The 19,795-nt window shown below is 39.4% G+C and overlaps 1 protein-coding gene across 1 annotated transcript in view; it reads left to right on the top strand.

The window, feature by feature from the left end:
- gbe1b (glucan (1,4-alpha-), branching enzyme 1b) overlaps positions 1-19,795 on the top strand; it is an 81,484-nt gene that overhangs the window by 41,441 nt on the left and 20,248 nt on the right. The window contains exons 11-13 of the mRNA XM_077566657.1: positions 8,138-8,248; positions 9,661-9,832; positions 19,577-19,761. Of these exons, the coding sequence (XP_077422783.1) occupies positions 8,138-8,248; positions 9,661-9,832; positions 19,577-19,761 (468 nt within the window). The remainder of the gene's footprint in view (positions 1-8,137; positions 8,249-9,660; positions 9,833-19,576; positions 19,762-19,795) is intronic.

The following is a 19,795-nucleotide window of genomic DNA, read 5'->3' as shown; positions in this document are numbered from 1 at the left end:
TCCAGCCTTTTTGACTGAAGCAACCCCCTTCGCCCACAGAATATTGTGTTCTGCCACGGACTTCCGACTTCCAAATTTCACAAATCAGCGTCGTTTCCGGCCACTGATGGCCGCGTTCTAACACTCGCACCCACACCCCTGCGCCCCCCCAGCGGGGGAGCGCGCCTCAACTCTCAACTCTCTGAAATGCTTCGGACAACTGAGACAGACACACTACACACTCATACCCGTTGGCTTAAACGTTCAAGCGAGGGGCACAAAGGCAGAAGCGCAAGAACTAGGACGTGGCCCACACGTCACAAACAGGAAACGGAAATGTGTGAAAACCAGGAAGTTGGAAATCCCGCCTCCTCCATGGCATATACCCCATTGCTATAAAAACATGGAACTTACCAAAAGAAAGATTAGAGTCTCATCTCATTTGTATCTGTTTTCTGTTTTGCAGCAATTAGCATTAGAATATAGCTAATCATCTTTATCCACAAATCAGTCAAAACTGACTGGGAGCGAAGGGGGTTGCTTCAGTGAAAGTGGCTGTGAATGAATGAGTTAATTGTCTGAACTATACAATCAATGTTTTAAGTAGCATTTTTACATCCCTAATGGCCATTTATGTAGTCAACCACTGAACAGACCTGACAGATGGGAAAGGCTCAGTTAGGGGAAGATTTTTGCATTGTGCTATTGTCACCTAGTGGCGTTCCATAGGTACAACTGAATGTTAACATTTGCTAACAAAGATACTGTGTATATGTTGTCATACATTACAAAGAGGGAGAAGGATAATAGGAATTGTTGCCATGACTTATTGTATGTATTATTTTTGAATCTCTCAAGGCCGCATACACAATGGTGTGATTGTTATGCCAGGCATAGCGCTGTGTGTTTTGCACTAGTGTGCGGTTGTTATACATAGCTTTAATTATGCCTCGCATGGCTTTAATATGCCCCATGTAGTCATGACATGCCTTTTTGTTTTGATCTGCTCATAAAGTCAGCAATTGTAATACCAAAAAAAAAAAAAAAAAAAAACTCTTAGCACAAGAATGGAGTTCTCCATCGCAGATATTCCACATTCATGTTTATTCTATATATGCCAATTAGCAGAATGGTAAGGTGCTGGAAAGTCGATGAAAGCGCTTGATCTTGATAAGACAATATGATGTATGAACCTCTCGATGCTTCGCTCCTTCATGGCGTCAATTAGGGAACGTTACTTGTGAACAGGCTGGAACAGCAATGAGACGGGAGAAGATAGACAGACTTCGACAGTGTTATTTATAGGCTCCCATTTGTACCCGATGAGTCCCTCAGTTCCGCAAGCTTGGCGTCACGCTGAGTTCCGTCCTCGCTGTGACTCATTCAATACGACTCTTTTAACGGTGGCGGGGAAAATAAAGATCTTTTAATAATGAGTAGCGGATGAAGCCGGGCGGGGAAAATATTGATAATCGGCCTTAATTCTGAGTATTTTTCGCCTCTTGTGATCAAAGTCAGCAAAGGTTTGCTTGTCAAATCATCCGTCAAAGAGGATTGTAAGCGATTATCCCAAGGTGTGGTGTGTCTTAACACTTTTTACCACCAAACATTATCCAAACCTGATTTTAAGCATTTTCACTCCTCTTTCAAGGCAAACGGAATATTATGTGCTATGACTATATAGACATGGTGAATACCATATGAAAGATTGGATTCTATTATTTCATTAGAAAAAAAAGTATGTTTCTACCTTATTCCATTCTTTAGTAATCACCATTTGAAAATAGGCCACACACACTCGCACGCACGCACACAGGCACATACACATTCTCAACCACATACCAAAAAAAATTTATAATAATAAAAAAAAAAATTTTTTTTAAAGGAGAGCAATGATGATGACCTGTCAAATCGGTAAAATTACCGAATGAACAATACTGAGATCTCCAGAAAAAAAAAGGAAAAAAAGTACGTTTTTACCTTATTCCATTCTTTAGTAATCACCATTTGAAAATAGGCCACACACACTCGCACACACGCACACAGGCACATCCACATTCTCACCCACATACAAAAAAAATTAATAATAATAATTAAAAAAAAATTACCGAATGAACAATACTGAGCTCTCCAGAAAAAAAAAAGTACGTTTCTACCTTATTCCATTCTTTAGTAATCACCATTTGAAAATAGGCCATTTGAGTGACATCAAGCCAAATTAGAAAAATAAGGAGAAAACAAGCGTTTTGTGAAAAGATACATTTTCTGCTCAACAGTGACTTTTGACACTAATATTTTTTTGTTTCGTGACGCCTGTGAATTAGATTTAATGTGACAAACGCTTTGACCATCTGCTGGCCATAGTTTGTGAATAGGGTTTGTGAAATCCAAAAAACAGCCACTATCCAGCGCTGCGCAAGACGTTGCACTGCCCAAACAAACAAAATACTGCCCCGCTTAATAGCTACACGGTCGCATGGCCTTCCCCCAGCTGCAGTCTGGATATAATTGGAACAGTTAGAGGCGGGAATAAGAAACGTGAAATCTGCCGGTTCCCTCGGCATCTCTCGACTCCAATGACCTCCGAGCCCCATTTCTCTTTCTGCCCGTTTTTTTTTAATTGAATGGAAATACACATTTCTTTCTGCCACGCTTTTCTTTGCGGCGTCCATCATGGCGGAATCGCTTTCAATTAGAGGGCGCTTATCGAAAATTGCTTGTTTACGCCGCGTCTCACTTTGACCTCCTTGCTTGCTGCCACTCGGCGGGGTTGATTTTAGTGGATAATGACCCTACCGGGCCGCCGTGTTTGATGGAAGGAGGCGTAGCGGTGTGCAGAGAGTTGCGCTTTATAAAATTGTTAACAATATATTTGGTGTAATTATTCATCTTACACATTAAAGTATGTACTGGGTGATTTACTGCACGAGAATTGAAATTTTAATGGTTAAAAAAAAAAAAAAAAAAGAATCTTAGAACAGTACCTAATGCCACTGCCAGCCCCCGTCTCCAAATGTTTGCATTTGTCTGTAGTTTAAATTGTAAATGTACCGCAAACGTAATGATCCCAATACATTTAAATGCCATTTCAAACATGACCCCTTTAAAATAAAGAGCTTAGAAATCATTTGATGTTTACAATTACTTGGAGCAAGGTATAAAAGTCATATTTTAACAAGTGAATTAAAAAAAAATATATATTCTCATATTACTTTAATTTTTATTCTGCCCTTTAGACTCTAAAAATAGTTTCTAATATAATAATAATAATAATTCTGAGCACTTAATTGCCCCAAAGATAGGAAGGAATAATTGGTTTGTTTGTTTTATTACTATGCTATTGCCTCTATGTATATATGCATTTTTTTAATTCAGAAAATGTAGGGATCTCAGGCGATTCAAATTTTTATTCGTAATTAACATCATGACTTCAATAGTTAACTCACGATTAATCGCAAGTTTTATATCTGTTCTAAATGTACAGTAAAATATTTCATACTCTTGTTAACATACAAGTGGGGGGGATGATAAACCAATAGAATCGTGGCTGCATCTTTTAGTCATTGATACAGTAATTTCATAAAATTGAGTTATTACTGTAAAAAACGAGTGTGATATTTATTTGCAGCGTTGGTGACAGCTCTGCATTTTTATTTTAATATTAAGAGCTATCTAATCTTTAGCATGAAGTAACTTGTGAAATTGACCCTAGTCTACCACAAATATTTGCATTATTATTAAATTTAGTACTACTAAATTTTGACATGGACGTGTCTTCTGCGTTGCGACTGGAATTCCCCCAGTACCTGCACTGACTATCCAAGTAAGGGGCGGTCATTAATCGCACGTTAAAAAAAAATTGTGGCGTTAAAGAAACTTTAAATTAGCTCAAAATTAACGCACTAATTTGGACATCCCTAATAAAATAATATGCAAATAATAATATGCACTTCCAAGCTATGCTTTATGGACCTCCAGAGGTCCGGGAACCCAATGTTAGAACCACTAAAGGTTGCCGTGAAGCTACACTTCTTCTTTTTTCTTTTTTTTTTTTTACATTTTATTTCCATCCCTGCCTAATTAATCCGAGCACTTCATGGCTCGGCTGGCGATAGCCGGCTTGTAAAGTAAGATTTGTTGCGCTGCTGCTCATTACCATTGATGAAGCGGAGTGTCTGCGGCGCCAAGGGGCTCGGGGGTCCGGGTCGCGGTCGAGCCTGTGGTCGTCAAGCGGGTCGCTCGCCGTCTCCGCTTGGACAGCGCCGCTAACACATTAATTGCTCCCACAGCACTGGTGAGGTTGCAGTGAGCAGAAATGATTTGAGTGACTGAATGTTGTGATGGATGGTGGGGGGGGAGGATTTATTCCATATTGTCCATTTTGCATGTTCAACATAACTATAAACAAGTGTAAAATGTATATATTGTATGTTTGTGACATATGTTTGGTGTAAATGTGACGACAGATGAGGTTTTAGTCAAACGACCTTGCGTACTGCATTCTGCCCTTCTTTATGCAATTTCTCCAAATACTGTAGAACAATGGTTCTCACCTTTAACCATATTAGGTCAATTCAAAAATGAGAACAAGGTTTTATTCCTAAAAATGATATTGAGTATTATTGTAAGACACTGTAGCATTATGCTGTTTGAACATCAACACTGTTAAAGGATGTCTAAGAAAATTAGAAAGCGTACCTGAGTAATGATTGTCAAATTCAGTCAACCTAAAACATGTAATAAACAATAGACAAGGAAGGAAGACAAGAGATTTAAGATTATTTTTGCTCGCGAGGAGAACAGACAGAGATGTGCACAGATTACAATCTCCGACCCGCTCTGAAGCACATTCTGCCCAACCCTCTTTTTATTTTTTTTACAGGGCGTTCCCTAGTTACACAGCCGTTGCTGCTCTAAAAGGGAGGGGGACACACAGCAGCAACACGAAAACCATCACGGATATGAGTCATTGTGCAGATAATAATGTAGATGTGTTTTTCTTGGGCACTGAAACTTTCAACAGTCAAAGTTCAACAGTTCGACCGCAAAATGTTCCAGCCGCTATCCTGTGATAGGGGCACAGTTCTTGGTTTTGAAGCTGCACGAGCATGAGTCATGCTTTGCAGTACTATACGAGTAAATATGGGATAACTTATGTACATTTATTCTAACAATGATTCAATTAAAATTTCCTGCACACAAAAGTTAATATTTGCACCCAGATAAATGCTTGATAACAAACAGTAAAGTAGTATTTAGTGTATTTATTTTATTTACAATATGTTTTAAAGCTTTATGCATACTACCAATACAAAAATGTGTGTGAGTTGCTGGTATTATTAATTTTTTGTCCTCTTGGGGTTGTTATCCGCATGGTCTACACGGTTATATCTGTGACTTTGAATGTGCATGAGGCTTTAAAAGGCGGGATTTAGCTGGCTAACCGTTAGCTAGTATGCGTATCGACCCGAGTGCCTCTGGGCAAACGTTGGTTGTTGACCTAGCAAAAAAAAGTGATTGAAAGTACACTAGCGGCTGCGTCTATCCTTGACCACCTGTGGAGGGATTACAATTCGCTCTGACTAGGTTATGGCTAGTAAATTAGCTAGCTATGTTAGCTTTGCTGTAGAGGCCTTTACTAAAGGCTCGAAGTAGCATACAGAAAAATGTAAAATTGTAAGACCGCAAAAAGGGAACCGCGACTATACGTAAAGATTAAATACAAATTTGCGGGCCATTATAATGTCGAGAATCACTGCCTCAAAAGACGCTAAGAGTGTTTCCCAGTTAACAATTTTGTTTGTGATAAAGAATCATAAACTCGGTGTTGGTTATATTAATAAACTGTCAAATATACTCGCCGCAGCAGTCCTGTGTGAAGCTATATATTGACCTTCACTAACTAATCTGGGCCCACAAGGCTAAGGTGAAAAGGTGATATCTACAGTATATAATGTACAATAAATACATAAAGCCAAGAGCCACTATTTAGTTGGACCAGCCAGTTCATTTTGGACGTATTGATCGGCACAATTTACTCCCCTTTACTCCAAGGATTACCTCTCTGTAGAGTAATATAAAGGTTTCCTCGCCTGTCAGTCAGCTGTCGGGGCCAATTCCACCCGGCACGCTTCAAGCCTGTCACCGGGATAGACTCGCCACGTGCTGCCCCCATCCAGCCGGACGGGCCGCACGTCCATCAGCAAGGGCTCAAGCGGGGAGGAAGGCGGGGGGCATTTATTCCATTTAGGAACTAGCTTGTTGCTAACTGCGAAGGATTACAGTCAACCCCCATTCCTTGTGGGAAATCCGTTCCAGACCCACTCGTTATTGGAGAAAATCCACAGTATAGAGAGCAAAATATATATTTTTAACTCATTCACTCCCAGCTATTTTCACTGAAGTAACCCCCTTCGCTCCCAGATGTTTCACTGCATTTTGACTGATTTGGCATGGCCCACATAATATTGTGTTCTATTGCTATAAAAACATGGAACCCACCAAAAGAAAGATTAGAGTCTCTTCTTTAATCAGGAAAAAAAATGTATATCTATCTGTTTCCGTTTTGCAGCAATTAGCATTAGAATATGGCTAAGTTTTATCATTATTCACAAATCTGTTTAAAACACTGGGGAAAAGGGCCTTTGCTCTGCTGACATCTGCTGGCCGTTTTTGTAATAACTACCATTGCTTTAAGCGTCCGTCAGTTCAGAGGCTGCATCAAAGCCTTCTGTATGCTCTAGCATAAAAAAAAACATTTAAAAAATGTATAGATACGTTTTGGGAACCATGGCAATATTTAAAATTAAATTTTTTTATACAATTTACCCCTCCCACAAATGTATTAAAACACATTTAAAATAAATGTTTTAAGCATTCCTTAGCGCATTTCTTAATTTCTTGCATGCACAAAAAGAGAATTGTATATTTAAGCACCCAAAATTGATATCGTTTTGTTTTGAAAGTCTTCTAGCAATAACAACATTCAAAGGCGCACAAGCTTAATGCTCGTATATAATGTGAAACACTATAGACACGCTAACAGAAATTAGCATTGGATGTTATGGTCATTATAAACCTTCAAACAGCTGCTACTTCAATTAGGGCTGCTCAATTCTAGAAAAAATTAAAATCACGATTATTTATTTTGTGGTACAAAACAAGAAAATGTTTACCCATTCAAAAATATTAAGACCAAATTAAAAAAAACAGAAGAAACACTATTGTTATGTAAGTTCCTTTTGGATCAAACTGAATAACATAACATATATTTATAATAATAGACGATCATTTATTTTTGGGTATAAAACAAGAAAATGTTTAAACGTAAAAAAAAAACATAAAATATTAAGACAAATACAATTCTTTGAAACACTATAATCATGCAACTTCCTTTTGGATGAAACAAAATTGATTAAATAAGCTATTTTAAAATTTAACAAAGGTGCAAATGTATAAATTATACAACTCCCCCCCCCCCCAAAAAAAATTTTTTTTACGATTATGCTGATTTTGTAATTGTGCAGTATAATAATTGAAATTGGAATTGAATTTCGATTAATTGCACAGCCCTAAATTCAATACATACAGAGCAGCAACACATACAAAAACAACGTACAATAATGCTTTATTTGCTGGTTGCTTGGTGAGAACGACAACTGCTTCAAAATCAGCGCTATAACGCGGCCGTTCAATGTAGCGGGGAAACACCGTCATAGCCGTTGCGCCTGCACCGCGTGGGCCGGGTGACCCCTGTTGTAAATGATTCCCGGCAGGAGGTTCGCGAGTCGGCCCGGCCGCCGGCCGCCCATTGATTCTTTTTGCCGGGATTTATTGTGGAATCCCCGCGTTTGGATGAAAGGCTGCGACCTTGCCCGTCTTCTGGTATGCCGCCACGCCGCCCGTGGGGCTGCGGAGGAGTTATTAAAAACTCCATTAAAGCCATTCATCGAGCGGACATAAGTCACGGTGCAGATATAGAGACGTCACAACAAGAGATTGATCTGAGAAACAAGTGTAACCCAGAGAAAATTCCAGAAAGCCGAAATAGCCAGCGTTTTTTTTGGACATCAGTCAGAAAGCCCCAAACAGATCCCTCACGCTCATCTATCTTTACGTTTATTTTTTTCAAATTTATTTTTTTCCCCCCATGCTGCAGATCCTGAAAGAGTTCAAGGATGAAGAATGGGACATCGGAAACATTGTCCACACGCTGACCAACAGGCGCTACGAGGAAAAGAGCATCGCCTATGCTGAAAGTCATGACCAGGTTAGCAATTTGCTTTGTTGTTTTTCAACTGAACACGTTCACTAACGTTAACGTTTATATTGTGCGAGGTTAGTCTTGATTTTGTGCTTTATAAAATGTACAATATTTGAATTGATTATTTTTTTTCTATTTTGTAGTGCTAGAGAAATTTAAAGCTTTTGCTTCTGCCGACACCCTTCCGGTTGTATATTAATGTATGGAATAAATTTTTTGACCACGTTGAATGTTTAATTTGCCGATGAATCGAATACATTTTCATTCATTCATTTGGAAACTGAAATCCAACCGTTTGTTGACACTGACGTTCCGCGAAGTGTGTTTTTCAATGGGTAGGAGTTGGAAGAAGGTCTCGCTCAGCTTGTCTGAGAAATTCAGATTTATAAACCGTTGTAATGACGAACAGATTCCTGTAGATGGTGGTGTCGCATCACTTTGAATTTAGGATCAGAACAAGAAGAAGGGAAATGCAAGCAATGAATCAATTACCAAATGAATAGATTATTATTTTTGAGAATTGATTAATTGTTTAGAGACTGTTTAAATGAAAATGGCCACTCAAGACTAGATTTTTGCACTCCTCTATGGAAGCATGATTAATCAAAATAACTCTTTTGCAAAAATGTGCTTTTATTTTGGAAATGAATGATCACCATTTTTACATACTTTCTGACGTTACTCTATCAGTAACTGAATCCTAATTATGTTTGTGCGTTTTCTTCCCTTTCTATTGGAAATGAAAGCATGTTTGTTTTGTCTGATTCGTCGTCGTTTAATCGACATAATAATCGTTTTATTTAAATAATCGTTTCTTGTATAGTATAAACAGAGAATGTGTAATGGTGGTAGAAAAGAGTCCGTCATGATCGCGAGAAAAGATGATGCAGTTCATGGCGTGAATGACAAAACGTCAAAAATCCTCTGATGTTCGGTTTCAGCCATGCGGGAGTCGCAGTGCATGTCTTAATTATTTCTCTGGAAATTTATGATTTTGTCATTATTATGTCCCCTTGTTTTTATTTTTTTTATAAAGCAACGCAATATATAAACATCAAAGTAACTGTTTTTTTTTCACAAAAAGCAAATTTTCACAACGTTTTTGGTCAGAAACAAGTATTTTTGGCGAAACTAACCCGATTTAAAGAATGTAAAATGATTTATTTTTATTTATTTTTTGGTCTGGTAAAAGAAGGGGGTCTATTCTTCTTTAATTTTGTCACAGAACACAACATTCTACAGATCTTAAAAGATCAGCCAACCATTTTCAGTACAAGCAATTTGATAGCGTTTCCTTACATTGACATCGCCATCTACTGGCCTGGCATGCATATTACATCACTTTTCCACATACAGTACGTAGCTAGTAGACAAATAGTGTGTGCTCACAATGCCCATCCTCCATATCATTTTTCCAGGCCCTGGTCGGGGATAAAACGCTGGCGTTCTGGCTGATGGACAAGGAGATGTACACCAATATGGACTCGCTGGCTCCCATGACACCCGTCATCGATCGCGGGATGCAACTGCATAAGATGATCCGCCTGCTCACGCACGCGCTGGGCGGCGAAGCCTACCTCAACTTCATGGGTGAGTCATTGTGGCAATACCGCGCTAGCTAGCTATAGCGGTGCAAATGGGCCTAAGTTATATTAACTAAGTAGGGTTGCCAAGCGTCCCTTGAAATACGGAATCATTACGCATACCGTTGTTGAGTTGTCAAGGGACGCGCTTTGTCCCGTATTACGGTGAGAGTCAAAAATATTCCGTAAAATGTCAATGGAATTAGTGAATAACAGTGCCCTTTACGTGACGACTTCCGGTAACGTTCCAAGGACCTCCTGCTCTGTGATCAAGGAGCTTGACGGCACATTAATTCACCAGTATGACGATAAAGAATCCGCTCATCTTACATAGAATATACATAGAATAGCCAAATACAAACGATAGCCCAATGGTGGACTGACTGACCTCAAGCAACATGCACATTTCTGCATAATAACTTTTCCATGTGTTCATATCATTCAAAAATATTGTCGCTGCGACGTGAAAAACACTTAATGTCCTTTTTTTTCTTTTTTCTTTTTTACATTTTGGGGATGAAACTGAATGCAGACATCCCAAAATTGTAAAAATAAATATAAAATATAAATTTTTCAAAATGGAGATAGTGTTTTTTCTGTTCTAATTTTTTTGTTTTTGTTTTTAAAGTTTTGTAATTTTACATTTTTGGGATGAAACTCAATGCGTATATCCCATAAACGTAAAAATAAACATTAAATATATATTTTTTAAATGGACGTAAGTGTTTTTTTGTTTCTGTTTTTTTTTTTTTTGTATTTTTAGTTTTGTAATTTTACATTTTTGTGATGTAACAAAATGCAGACATCCCAAAATTGTAAAAATAAATATAAAATATAAATTTTTCAAAATGGAGATAGTGTTTTTTCTGTTATAATTTTTTTGTTTTTGTTTTTAAAGTTTTGTAATTTTACATTTTTGGGATGAAACTCAATGCGTACATCCCATAAACAAAAAAATAAACATAAAATATATTTTTTTTAAATGGACATAAGTGTTTTTTTTGTTTCTGTTTTTTTTTTTTTGTATTTTTTAGTTTTGTAATTTTACATTTTTGTGATGTAACAAAATGCAGACATCCCAAAAATGTAAAAATAAATATATATATATTTTTAAATGGACATAAGTGTTTTTTACTTAGCAGCAATTATTTTTTGTATTTTTATGTTTTGGGAATGAAACTGAATGCAGACATCCCAAAAACTTAAAAATAATTTCCAAAAAATAGACATAAGTGTTTTTCACATAGCAACAACAATCTAGTCTAAATAGTAAAAAAAAAAAAAAAAAGCTGAAAAAAATCACGCCAGCAAAGGTTGAGGGCGATCGGCCGTCCTCGTCGCTGAGGTGTCCCTTATTTATTTTTCTAAGAGTTGCGAACCCTATAATTAAGTAACTCTGAGTTTTGCCAGATAACTACTGATACATACAAAGCTGTTGAAGTTCTTATTTCGTGGACGACGGGTGACATCTTGCCAGACAGCCACGTGTATCACCGTGCCGAAATCGTAAACGGTGAAAAACGGTGAAAAACGGTTTAACCTTCCACAATTCAGCACAATCCAGTCTTTTCACACATTTCCAGCGATAATCTTCATTTACAGGCTTTTTATTTGTCAAAAAGTGGTAACTTTGTCAGGAGAAACGCAAAGGCGCAAGATTAATAGCACGCTTCCCGGAGCCGTGCGGGGAATCGTTTTACATTCCTCCCATTGGCCGCACGCTTGTTTTTTATCCTTAAGGTAAAGCTCGCCGTTTTAAGCGTCGACCGCTGCGATACGAGTACACATTTATTCATCCTCTCCATCCGCGGGCAGCAGGAGGCAACAGGCCGCTGTCTAAATATTTCATCAATGAGGGTGGTCCCCACTGTGTCCTGGTGGGAGGGACTTTAATGTCTTTATGATTTTTTTTTCTTCTTCCTAGCTTCAGGGCGAGACCCAAACTTGCATCGCTGACGAATCCTAATTCATATAAAAACATGAAATAGCCTTTTTCGGTTTAATTCCATCAGTAAGGGTGGGGCGGCGGAGTTAAGTGCATTAGCTTTCATTGGCTACATCTGAAGATATCGCCACCAGTGAGTCATGTGCTGAAGCTTTACTGGGTTTGATCGCCATTTTGCGCCACTGGGTGTGGAATACGGCACGCTCAAAATCCAAATGACCTGCTGCTAAAGACATTAAAGATTAATTAAAGATGTCACACGGTGACCTTCGTCTCTGCATGAGCTCCCTGGATTCATGTAAATACAGATGAGGCAAGGCATCGACTGCATGTTAGCGCCCCCTGCTGGCTGGCTGTGTAGCTTCTCTGAGGACAGTCGGCGGCGCGAAAGAAGAGGAGGTTGGCTCGAGATATGCTTAATGGAGTCTTGCCCTGCAATGAACAATGCGGCTGAAGGGGAATCAAGTGGACCATCGCAAAAAAATAAAAAATAAATTCAACACTGCACTCCCGAGCGCTGCAGCAGAAAAACGATCCACAATCATTATACCTTGTTATTTATTGAACCACAAAAACATGGCACGATTGTCAAAGCTTCTTGAGACTTTGTGGGTCTACTCATGATGGACATAACCACGAAATTTCACATTGCTGGTAATTAGGGGTGTAAAAATGAGTGCGTTCAATTTCAGTTAATTTAAAGTTCCTTTGACGCCATTAATGACGCGCCCCTTACCTGGAAAAACTGTACTTGGGGAATTCCAGTTACAACGCAGCAGACACGTCCACGTCAAAATTTTGCAGTAATAAATGTATTAATAATGCATTTGTGGAAACTGGTGGTCAAATTGTTTTTTTACAATTTAAAAATGTGCAGAATTTCACAAGTTAATTCATGTTAAAGATGAGATAGCTCTAAATATGAAAAGAAAAATACACTGAGTTGTCACCAATGTCTTATAAATGCAATTATGCCATCTAGTGGCAGAAAAATGACCTCAACACAAATCATCAGTACATCCTTTAATTTTAACTTCATTTTATGAATTATTTTGAAATTACCGTATCAATGACTAAAATATGCAGCCAAATTTCTATTAGTTTAACATTTTTTCCCCACTTTTGTGTTAACAAAAGTATGAAAACTTAGAAAAAAATATTTTATTGTACATTTTATTTAGAACAGATATAAAATTTGCGATTAATCGCAATTTAACTATTGAAGTCATTCGATTAATTACGATTAAAAAATGTAATCGCCTAACACCCCTACTGGTAATAGATTGTGTCCGGTATAGATCGTGTCCTGCTGATCTGTGCTTTGACCCTCAGCTGCACTGATTCAAAATCAATAAGATTTCAGTTTTGCGGGAAAAAAACGCCATTGATCAATCTCCACTAATTGACTTGACATTAGAAAAGCAGTCTTCAAATGTTTTTAACCTTTCGCCCAAAGCTTCCGTCACATTTCTGAAACGTATTGCAAATCTGCAGCTTATCGTAAATAATTACGCAACTCGGGGAACGACATTGACCTTTTCTGCTTTTTGCACCGCTGCAATAATCAAGCACCCGTGATGTAATGACATGAGCGCGGCGGCGGCGGCGGCGGCGGCGGCGGCGGCGGCGGAGGCCTCGTCTCGCTTTTCAGACGCGCTCCTCATTCTGTCAGCGAGCGTTTGAAGCGCACGGCTACGCAAAGCCGGCCGAATTAAAGGCAGAGAAAAAGCATATTGTTCTCCTTTGAGAGCTGCTGTCAGCCTTATTAAAGGCGTAGCGCTTATCATTGCGTGATAACATTAATCATGGGCGAAAGTTAAAACTTTTGTTTAAAGGAAAGCTAAATGAACGGGAAAAAAAATATAATGCAGTGAAGAAGGTTGAGACTTGAAGCATCATTAGGGAGAATAGATTTTAAAAACGTAATCGTCACTGGTTAGAGAAGGTCAAGTTTTATTGTTGTCGGGTGGTTAACTTCAGGTGCATTACAGAAATCCTATGTTCATTTCCTGAATTCAGTTTTATTTATTTTATTTTTTTTTTGTTTTTTTTACACGTCACTATCATTGAAAAACTCACCCATTTGTTTCCATTGGGTGTGTTTTCTAAAATGCCACAAGATGGCAGTAAAGCCCCGTCTGAATACGAATGTAGTGTGGAGTGATTCATTGAGACTGAGAGACAATTTTTGTATTTCGGGGAGGAGCTAAATTGAGGGATTGGTTGCTCAAGGCAAAGTCGGCGAGCTCGTCAGTGGTCGGCCATTTTAAGACGGGACGGCTCTGGTGCGTTGTGATGTTGGTGGTAAATAGGATGATTTACCCACATAAATGTTCGGAACTCGTTGAATTATTTTCGGATATACAAACAGTATATAACAGTTTATTACGAAACTTACTAACGTGGCTATGATTCAGGCAAAATGTTTATTATTATTGTTTATAAGCACAGCATAGTTGTTTGTCTCACCTCTTGTGTCTTATCTAACAAGAAAAATATTGGCTGTTATGTTATGAGTGATCGAGCAGCCCTGTCCCAAGATGGCCGCCCTGTGACGACATTACTTCTCATTGGCTCACAGCATGACATTTATGTTTCCAGAATTATTATTTATACATTTGTATTTATTTTTTTGTACAAGTATCTAAGTTGATGTGTCGAATCTGTTGCTCTCCGTCATTCACTTGCATTTACCTAAAGTATGCTAGCTTCTGATTGGTTAGTGTTAGTCAGCTGATCAGGAAGTGTTGTGGCTCTAGCTGCCGTGTATCACGGGTAAAGTTTGCCAAATTTGCCACTTAATAAAATCGTAAATTTAAGAGTTTTTTTCTTGTAAATTTACCACTTTATAAAGTCACAAATTTGCCACTTTATAAAGTGGCAAATTTGTGAGTTTTTTCTCTCTAAAAATATATATATTTATACGTGGCCCTCATGCGCCGTCGTACTTTAGCAACGGATATTTGAACATAAATGGTCCTCAACCCTCACGTGTATATTCTTTATCCTCCCTCTCATATTCTTGCAGTTTACTGTTTTACTCAAAGTAGAAGCAACTGTTATTCATTTGTGTCTGTGGCCCAGGTAGGCACACCAGAAAGAATGAGCAGAACATGGCGTCAAAATAATATTTTTTTATATTTGCCACACCAACTATAAATAAGTTCTGCAAATATTTTTTTATCATTAGTCAATTTGGTCCCAATTGGAGAAAATTTTGATGGAAAAGGCCAAAATGGTCCTCAAATTTAACTCCGACCCAACAAAAAAGGTGAAATAAAGTCAGGTAAAAGGTGTGATGACGCCTCGCGTCAATGGATCAATGACGGCCCAGAGTCACTTACCGCTGCGGAGCCATAGCAAATAATTTGAGAATGCAAATCAATTTTCCCAGTTTGGAAAGTGTGGTTTATTTCCCCGTGACCGACGGCAACGCTGCCCAGATGGATACTGTAACGTCGATGGCATTAACGCCGCGGCTGCCGTGAAACGCCTGGCGGGGTTTTATCGTGACATCAGCGAACCTCGCGCCGGCTGACTTTCACAGCTCGCACGGATTGCTGATAACCTTGCGGATTTACGGGGCCAAATTACTGAGCCGGAAACTTCTCCTGGTGTCTCGTATGTTAAAGACTTCCTTTGCTTCTCAAACTGTTTTTTTTTTTTTTTTTTTTTACGTTCATCTTGAACGTGAATCTGTTTATGCTCCATTTTCAGGTTTTGGTTTTGCATGGCTGTTAGTAATGATATGTTTGCTTGTTAGCCGCAACAGTCAGTAAAAAAAAAATAAACAGATGACGCATATTCTAAATCTCCTTCTTTATGAATGGTCCTTATTGGTTTGTTTTTTTACGGTAATTAAACCCTCCATTTTCCAAATGTATATTTCAGCATGCAGCCTGCTTGTGTAACTTTTTGTTGTTATTTGCAGTCCCCATCTCCAATCTGTTCTCGCCTCGCCAGCGCCCTCATTGATCTTCCCTTTTGGCCAGAAATCCCTCCTGTGGTAAACACATTGATCGCGGCGGCTTGTCGGCGCCGCTAATTACTGAGGGGACCGTGTCACTGTCAGACGCTTATCTGATGCGCGTCTGGCTTTGACCGCTAATGAGATGCCTGACGTAACCTGGTGTAAACATGGCCGCCTCACATTCATCCCGCTCGTTATAACGGAGCAGCCGCGGTGGCGGTGGCGCACAATTACCCGAAGAGCGCCATAATAATAATACGTTTGATTTCAATGCATGCAGCACAATCTTGCATCAACTTGCTGGCCCCGCATCTATGCGAGAACTTTTATTGATTTGAAATTTAATAACAACAATTGCCAATGCACCTTTTGGCATGTGTCACTATATGTGTATTATACTGCCCCCATGTGGCCAAGGTGTGCACACCAGAAGGAACAGCACAATGTCTATTGAATTGAAGCCAAAAAAAATACTCTTGATATTCTGTTAAATGATGTCAGGATTGTACAGTTTATGAAGTACAAATTTATATAGTGATATTTTTCTTAAAAAAAAAAAAAAACGCATTACAAGAATGTCAGATTCAGTCAACCTAGAACATTTATTAAACAACAGACCAGGAAGGAAGTCAACCGCCCAGATTACAATCTCCTACCCGTTCTGAAGCGCATTTTGCTGAATCTCCTCTTTTTATTGGGTTAGGCCTTGGTTTCATAGCCTATTGCTGCTCTAAAGGGTTTGGGGATCCACATAGCCGCAATGTGACAATCATCCCGTATATGACTCATTGCGCAGACAATAATGCAAACGTTTTTCTTCAGCGCGGAAAGTCAAAGTTCACAAATGTGTCCAGCCGCTATCATGTCAGGTTTCAGTTTTGCAACTGAATAAATGCTTTGCAAAAAAGAGTAAATATGGGATAACTTGTGTGCATTTATTCTAACAAAGAATTTCTGCTGTTTTGGGTAGTGGCTGGGGTAAAAAAAAAAAAAAAGAATAGCATTTCTATTCATTCAAGAAGCAAGGAAAGCTGATTTGAGATATGAAAGTTGAAATGCAACAAATCAAACATCGTATCTCAAGACGGAGGGAACGCAGCATTTTATCTTGGTTTTATCATTACATAATAGAGAAACTGCAGTAGCATCTAATTTACATTATAGACCTGATAAATCTTGTTTACCAGCTCTCTTAATCTTTTAAAGTTGATGGCGCTCATATACTCTCTACTCGTCTAACTACAGTCTAAAGATGTAAATTCATCAATGACCACTTATTAACTAAAGAGAAAATATGATACATAGAAACTAGTTGAACATTCCGCATTATTTCCCCCTTGTGTGCCATTAAATGATTTTATATAAGAGCGGATTTGGTTTATTTTGGCTGCAAGGAAGTGGAGGCGATTATGGCTGTGATTAATGGAGGCGTGCGGGGAGGAACGTTTGGCGAGGAAAGAGCAACGATTACCTGGTGGAGGTGTGTCCAATCCGTTTCTCTCAAGCGGAGATTAAACGCGAGACGGGAAGCTTTTATGCGGCTCTGCATCAATCTGCAGAGAGAATCCGGCAGATTACTCGTCGCCACGAAATGATAAAAGGGGGGAAACTTGCTAGGGTGATCCTGAGCAGGTGTGACTCATATTGACCCGTTTTCTTTTGATTTTTGGTTTACTATGACCATATTCTGGGAGCGGAAAGTCCAATTTCTACGATTGTCTCAGTGTTTGGTGGTTAGGATGGATTATATTTCGTGTTCCAGTTTAGGGTTGGTGTTTAGGTGTAGGGTAAAATTTCCGATTTGGGTTTGGGTTCGGCGTTGGGAGTGTCTCCTTTGGTCTCTTGAGGTCTCCCTGATTTGTTGGAATTTAGATGTCTCTGGGGTTGGTGAAGGGCTCTGGTTGGTGGCCTGGTGGGTGGTGTCTGGTCGGTGCTGGATTTCACTTTCCTTTCTTTGGTCCTTCCTCGGGTCTCCTGACGGCCTCACAACTCTGGCTGGAAGTGTTCGGTTTAGGTGAACGGAATGGGATTTTTTAATAGGTTTTAGGTGAACTAATGAATACACGCACACTCGCACGCACATACAAAAAAAAAAAAGAGAGCAATGATGATGACATGTCAAATCGGTAAAATTACCGAATGAACAATACTGAGCTCTCCAGAAAAACAAAAAGGGAGTGTTGAGGATGCCCTTTGACACAGCCATCCTACCACATGTGTTATCTGTTAGGCCACACCCACCAACCAACACCACGTTCTGCATGGACACCTTTTGCACTTATCACCAACACAGTAAAAAGACAGCTTTGATGGAACTAATGACACAAATAACTGCTCTTATTTGCTACTTTACAGGCTGCTGCATTGCGGTGCTGCCGGGCCGGGCCTCACTGTTTGCTGCTCCTTTAACAGCCACATCATGAATTTCATTAGGCCGTGCTGTCAATCTCTCTTACGTCTGCGTCGTCCTACTACCTTGACCGTTTTTTTTATTTATTTATTATTATTATTGTTGAATTCTTGGAGGTGCCAGCATTTATTGCGGCTTCATCCGGCTGCACGTGCCTGCCACACCACCTCTGCCGGGAATTCAATTATCGCCGGCTGTTGTTTTATGATGTTGACGTGACATCCGTTGATGGATTCATTAACTCGTCTCTCGCTGTGACGGGAGAGCGTCATCGCGCGCTTTTTTTTTTTCCCCCCTCCTAATGCTCCCGTGGGACTTGTCCAGGTTTAGACCCGTACTGATTGACCACCTGGAATGTTTGGTCAACACCTTTCAAACAACTGTTGACATTCAAGATGCAAATACAGGACAGTGAAACCTCAGTTGAAGAGCTAAATCTGTTAGAATGAGGATTATTAAATATGTACGAATAGCAGCATTTTATCAAGATTTTGTCTAGTTTGTACTATCATGTCCAAGAAGTATGTGTAGCGGTTTCACAGAAGTATCATGTCTACTTTTTAACAAATGTGTCTAGTTTTATTTTGTACCACACAAATATTTACTCATTTTCTCCCCAAAACATATTTTAAATATTGTCATGGTCTCAAAAAGTATTTGTACCTTTTTTATGTGTTTTTTTTATGCTAGAGCATACAGAAGGCTTTGACGCAGCCTCTGACCTGAAGCAATTGTAGTTATTACAAAAAACGACCAGCAGGTGGCAGCAGAGTATAAGAGATCAACCAGGGCCATGTTGCAAAAAGCTCTTTTCCCAGTGTTTTTAACAGGTTTATGAATAACAGAGGTGGCAAATCCAGGTCCAGAAAGTAAAAAGCCTGCCACAGTTTGGCTTTAGCTGCTTGTGCTAGCTAGCTCCATAGCAGGTAAATGAGCACCTGGCTATAGTCTAATGCTAATTGCTACAAAACAGAAACAGATAGAAATATAAATTTTTCCTGATGAAAGAAGAGACTCTAATCTTTCTTTTGCTCGGTTCCATGTTTTTATAGCAATAGAACACAGTATTCTGTGGGCCTTGCAAAATCTGTCAAAATCCAATAAAACAGCCGGGAGCGAAGGGGGTTGCTTCAGTGAAAATGGCTGCAAGTGAATGAGTTAACATACAACAGTCATGTAGGCCTACTCGAATGTCGGGAATCGAGGAACACATAGGCTGCTTCTTCTTTTTATCAGTTGTCTAAATCGAGCAGGAACAGGAAGTGCTTGGGGGCAGTTTGCTACCAAATATTATAATAATAACATAAAAAGCGAGACGCTCTGCTGGGATTCTGCGCAGGTCGTGGACCGTTTGCAACTTGAAAAGAGCCTCAAATAGCAGCGCCGATGCTAATCTTCGCTCCCTATTTTTGTCCGTGTGCCGCAGGGAACGAGTTCGGCCACCCCGAATGGTTGGATTTCCCCCGAGAGGGGAACAACGAGAGCTACCACTACGCCCGGCGGCAGTTCAACCTGCTGGACATGATGCATCTGCGCTACCGGCAGCTTTACAACTTTGACCGTGACATGAACCGCACCGAGGACAAGTACGGCTGGCTGGCCGCCCCGCCGGTAAGAAGATGGGCTCTTTTTTATATCTTCTTAT

Source organism: Vanacampus margaritifer, chromosome 5 (assembly GCF_051991255.1).
Source record: "Vanacampus margaritifer isolate UIUO_Vmar chromosome 5, RoL_Vmar_1.0, whole genome shotgun sequence".
NCBI classification, from domain to species: Eukaryota; Metazoa; Chordata; class Actinopteri; order Syngnathiformes; family Syngnathidae; genus Vanacampus; species Vanacampus margaritifer.
The sequence above is the reverse complement of the archived record's forward strand: the minus strand, read 5'-3'. Positions and strand labels throughout refer to the sequence as shown.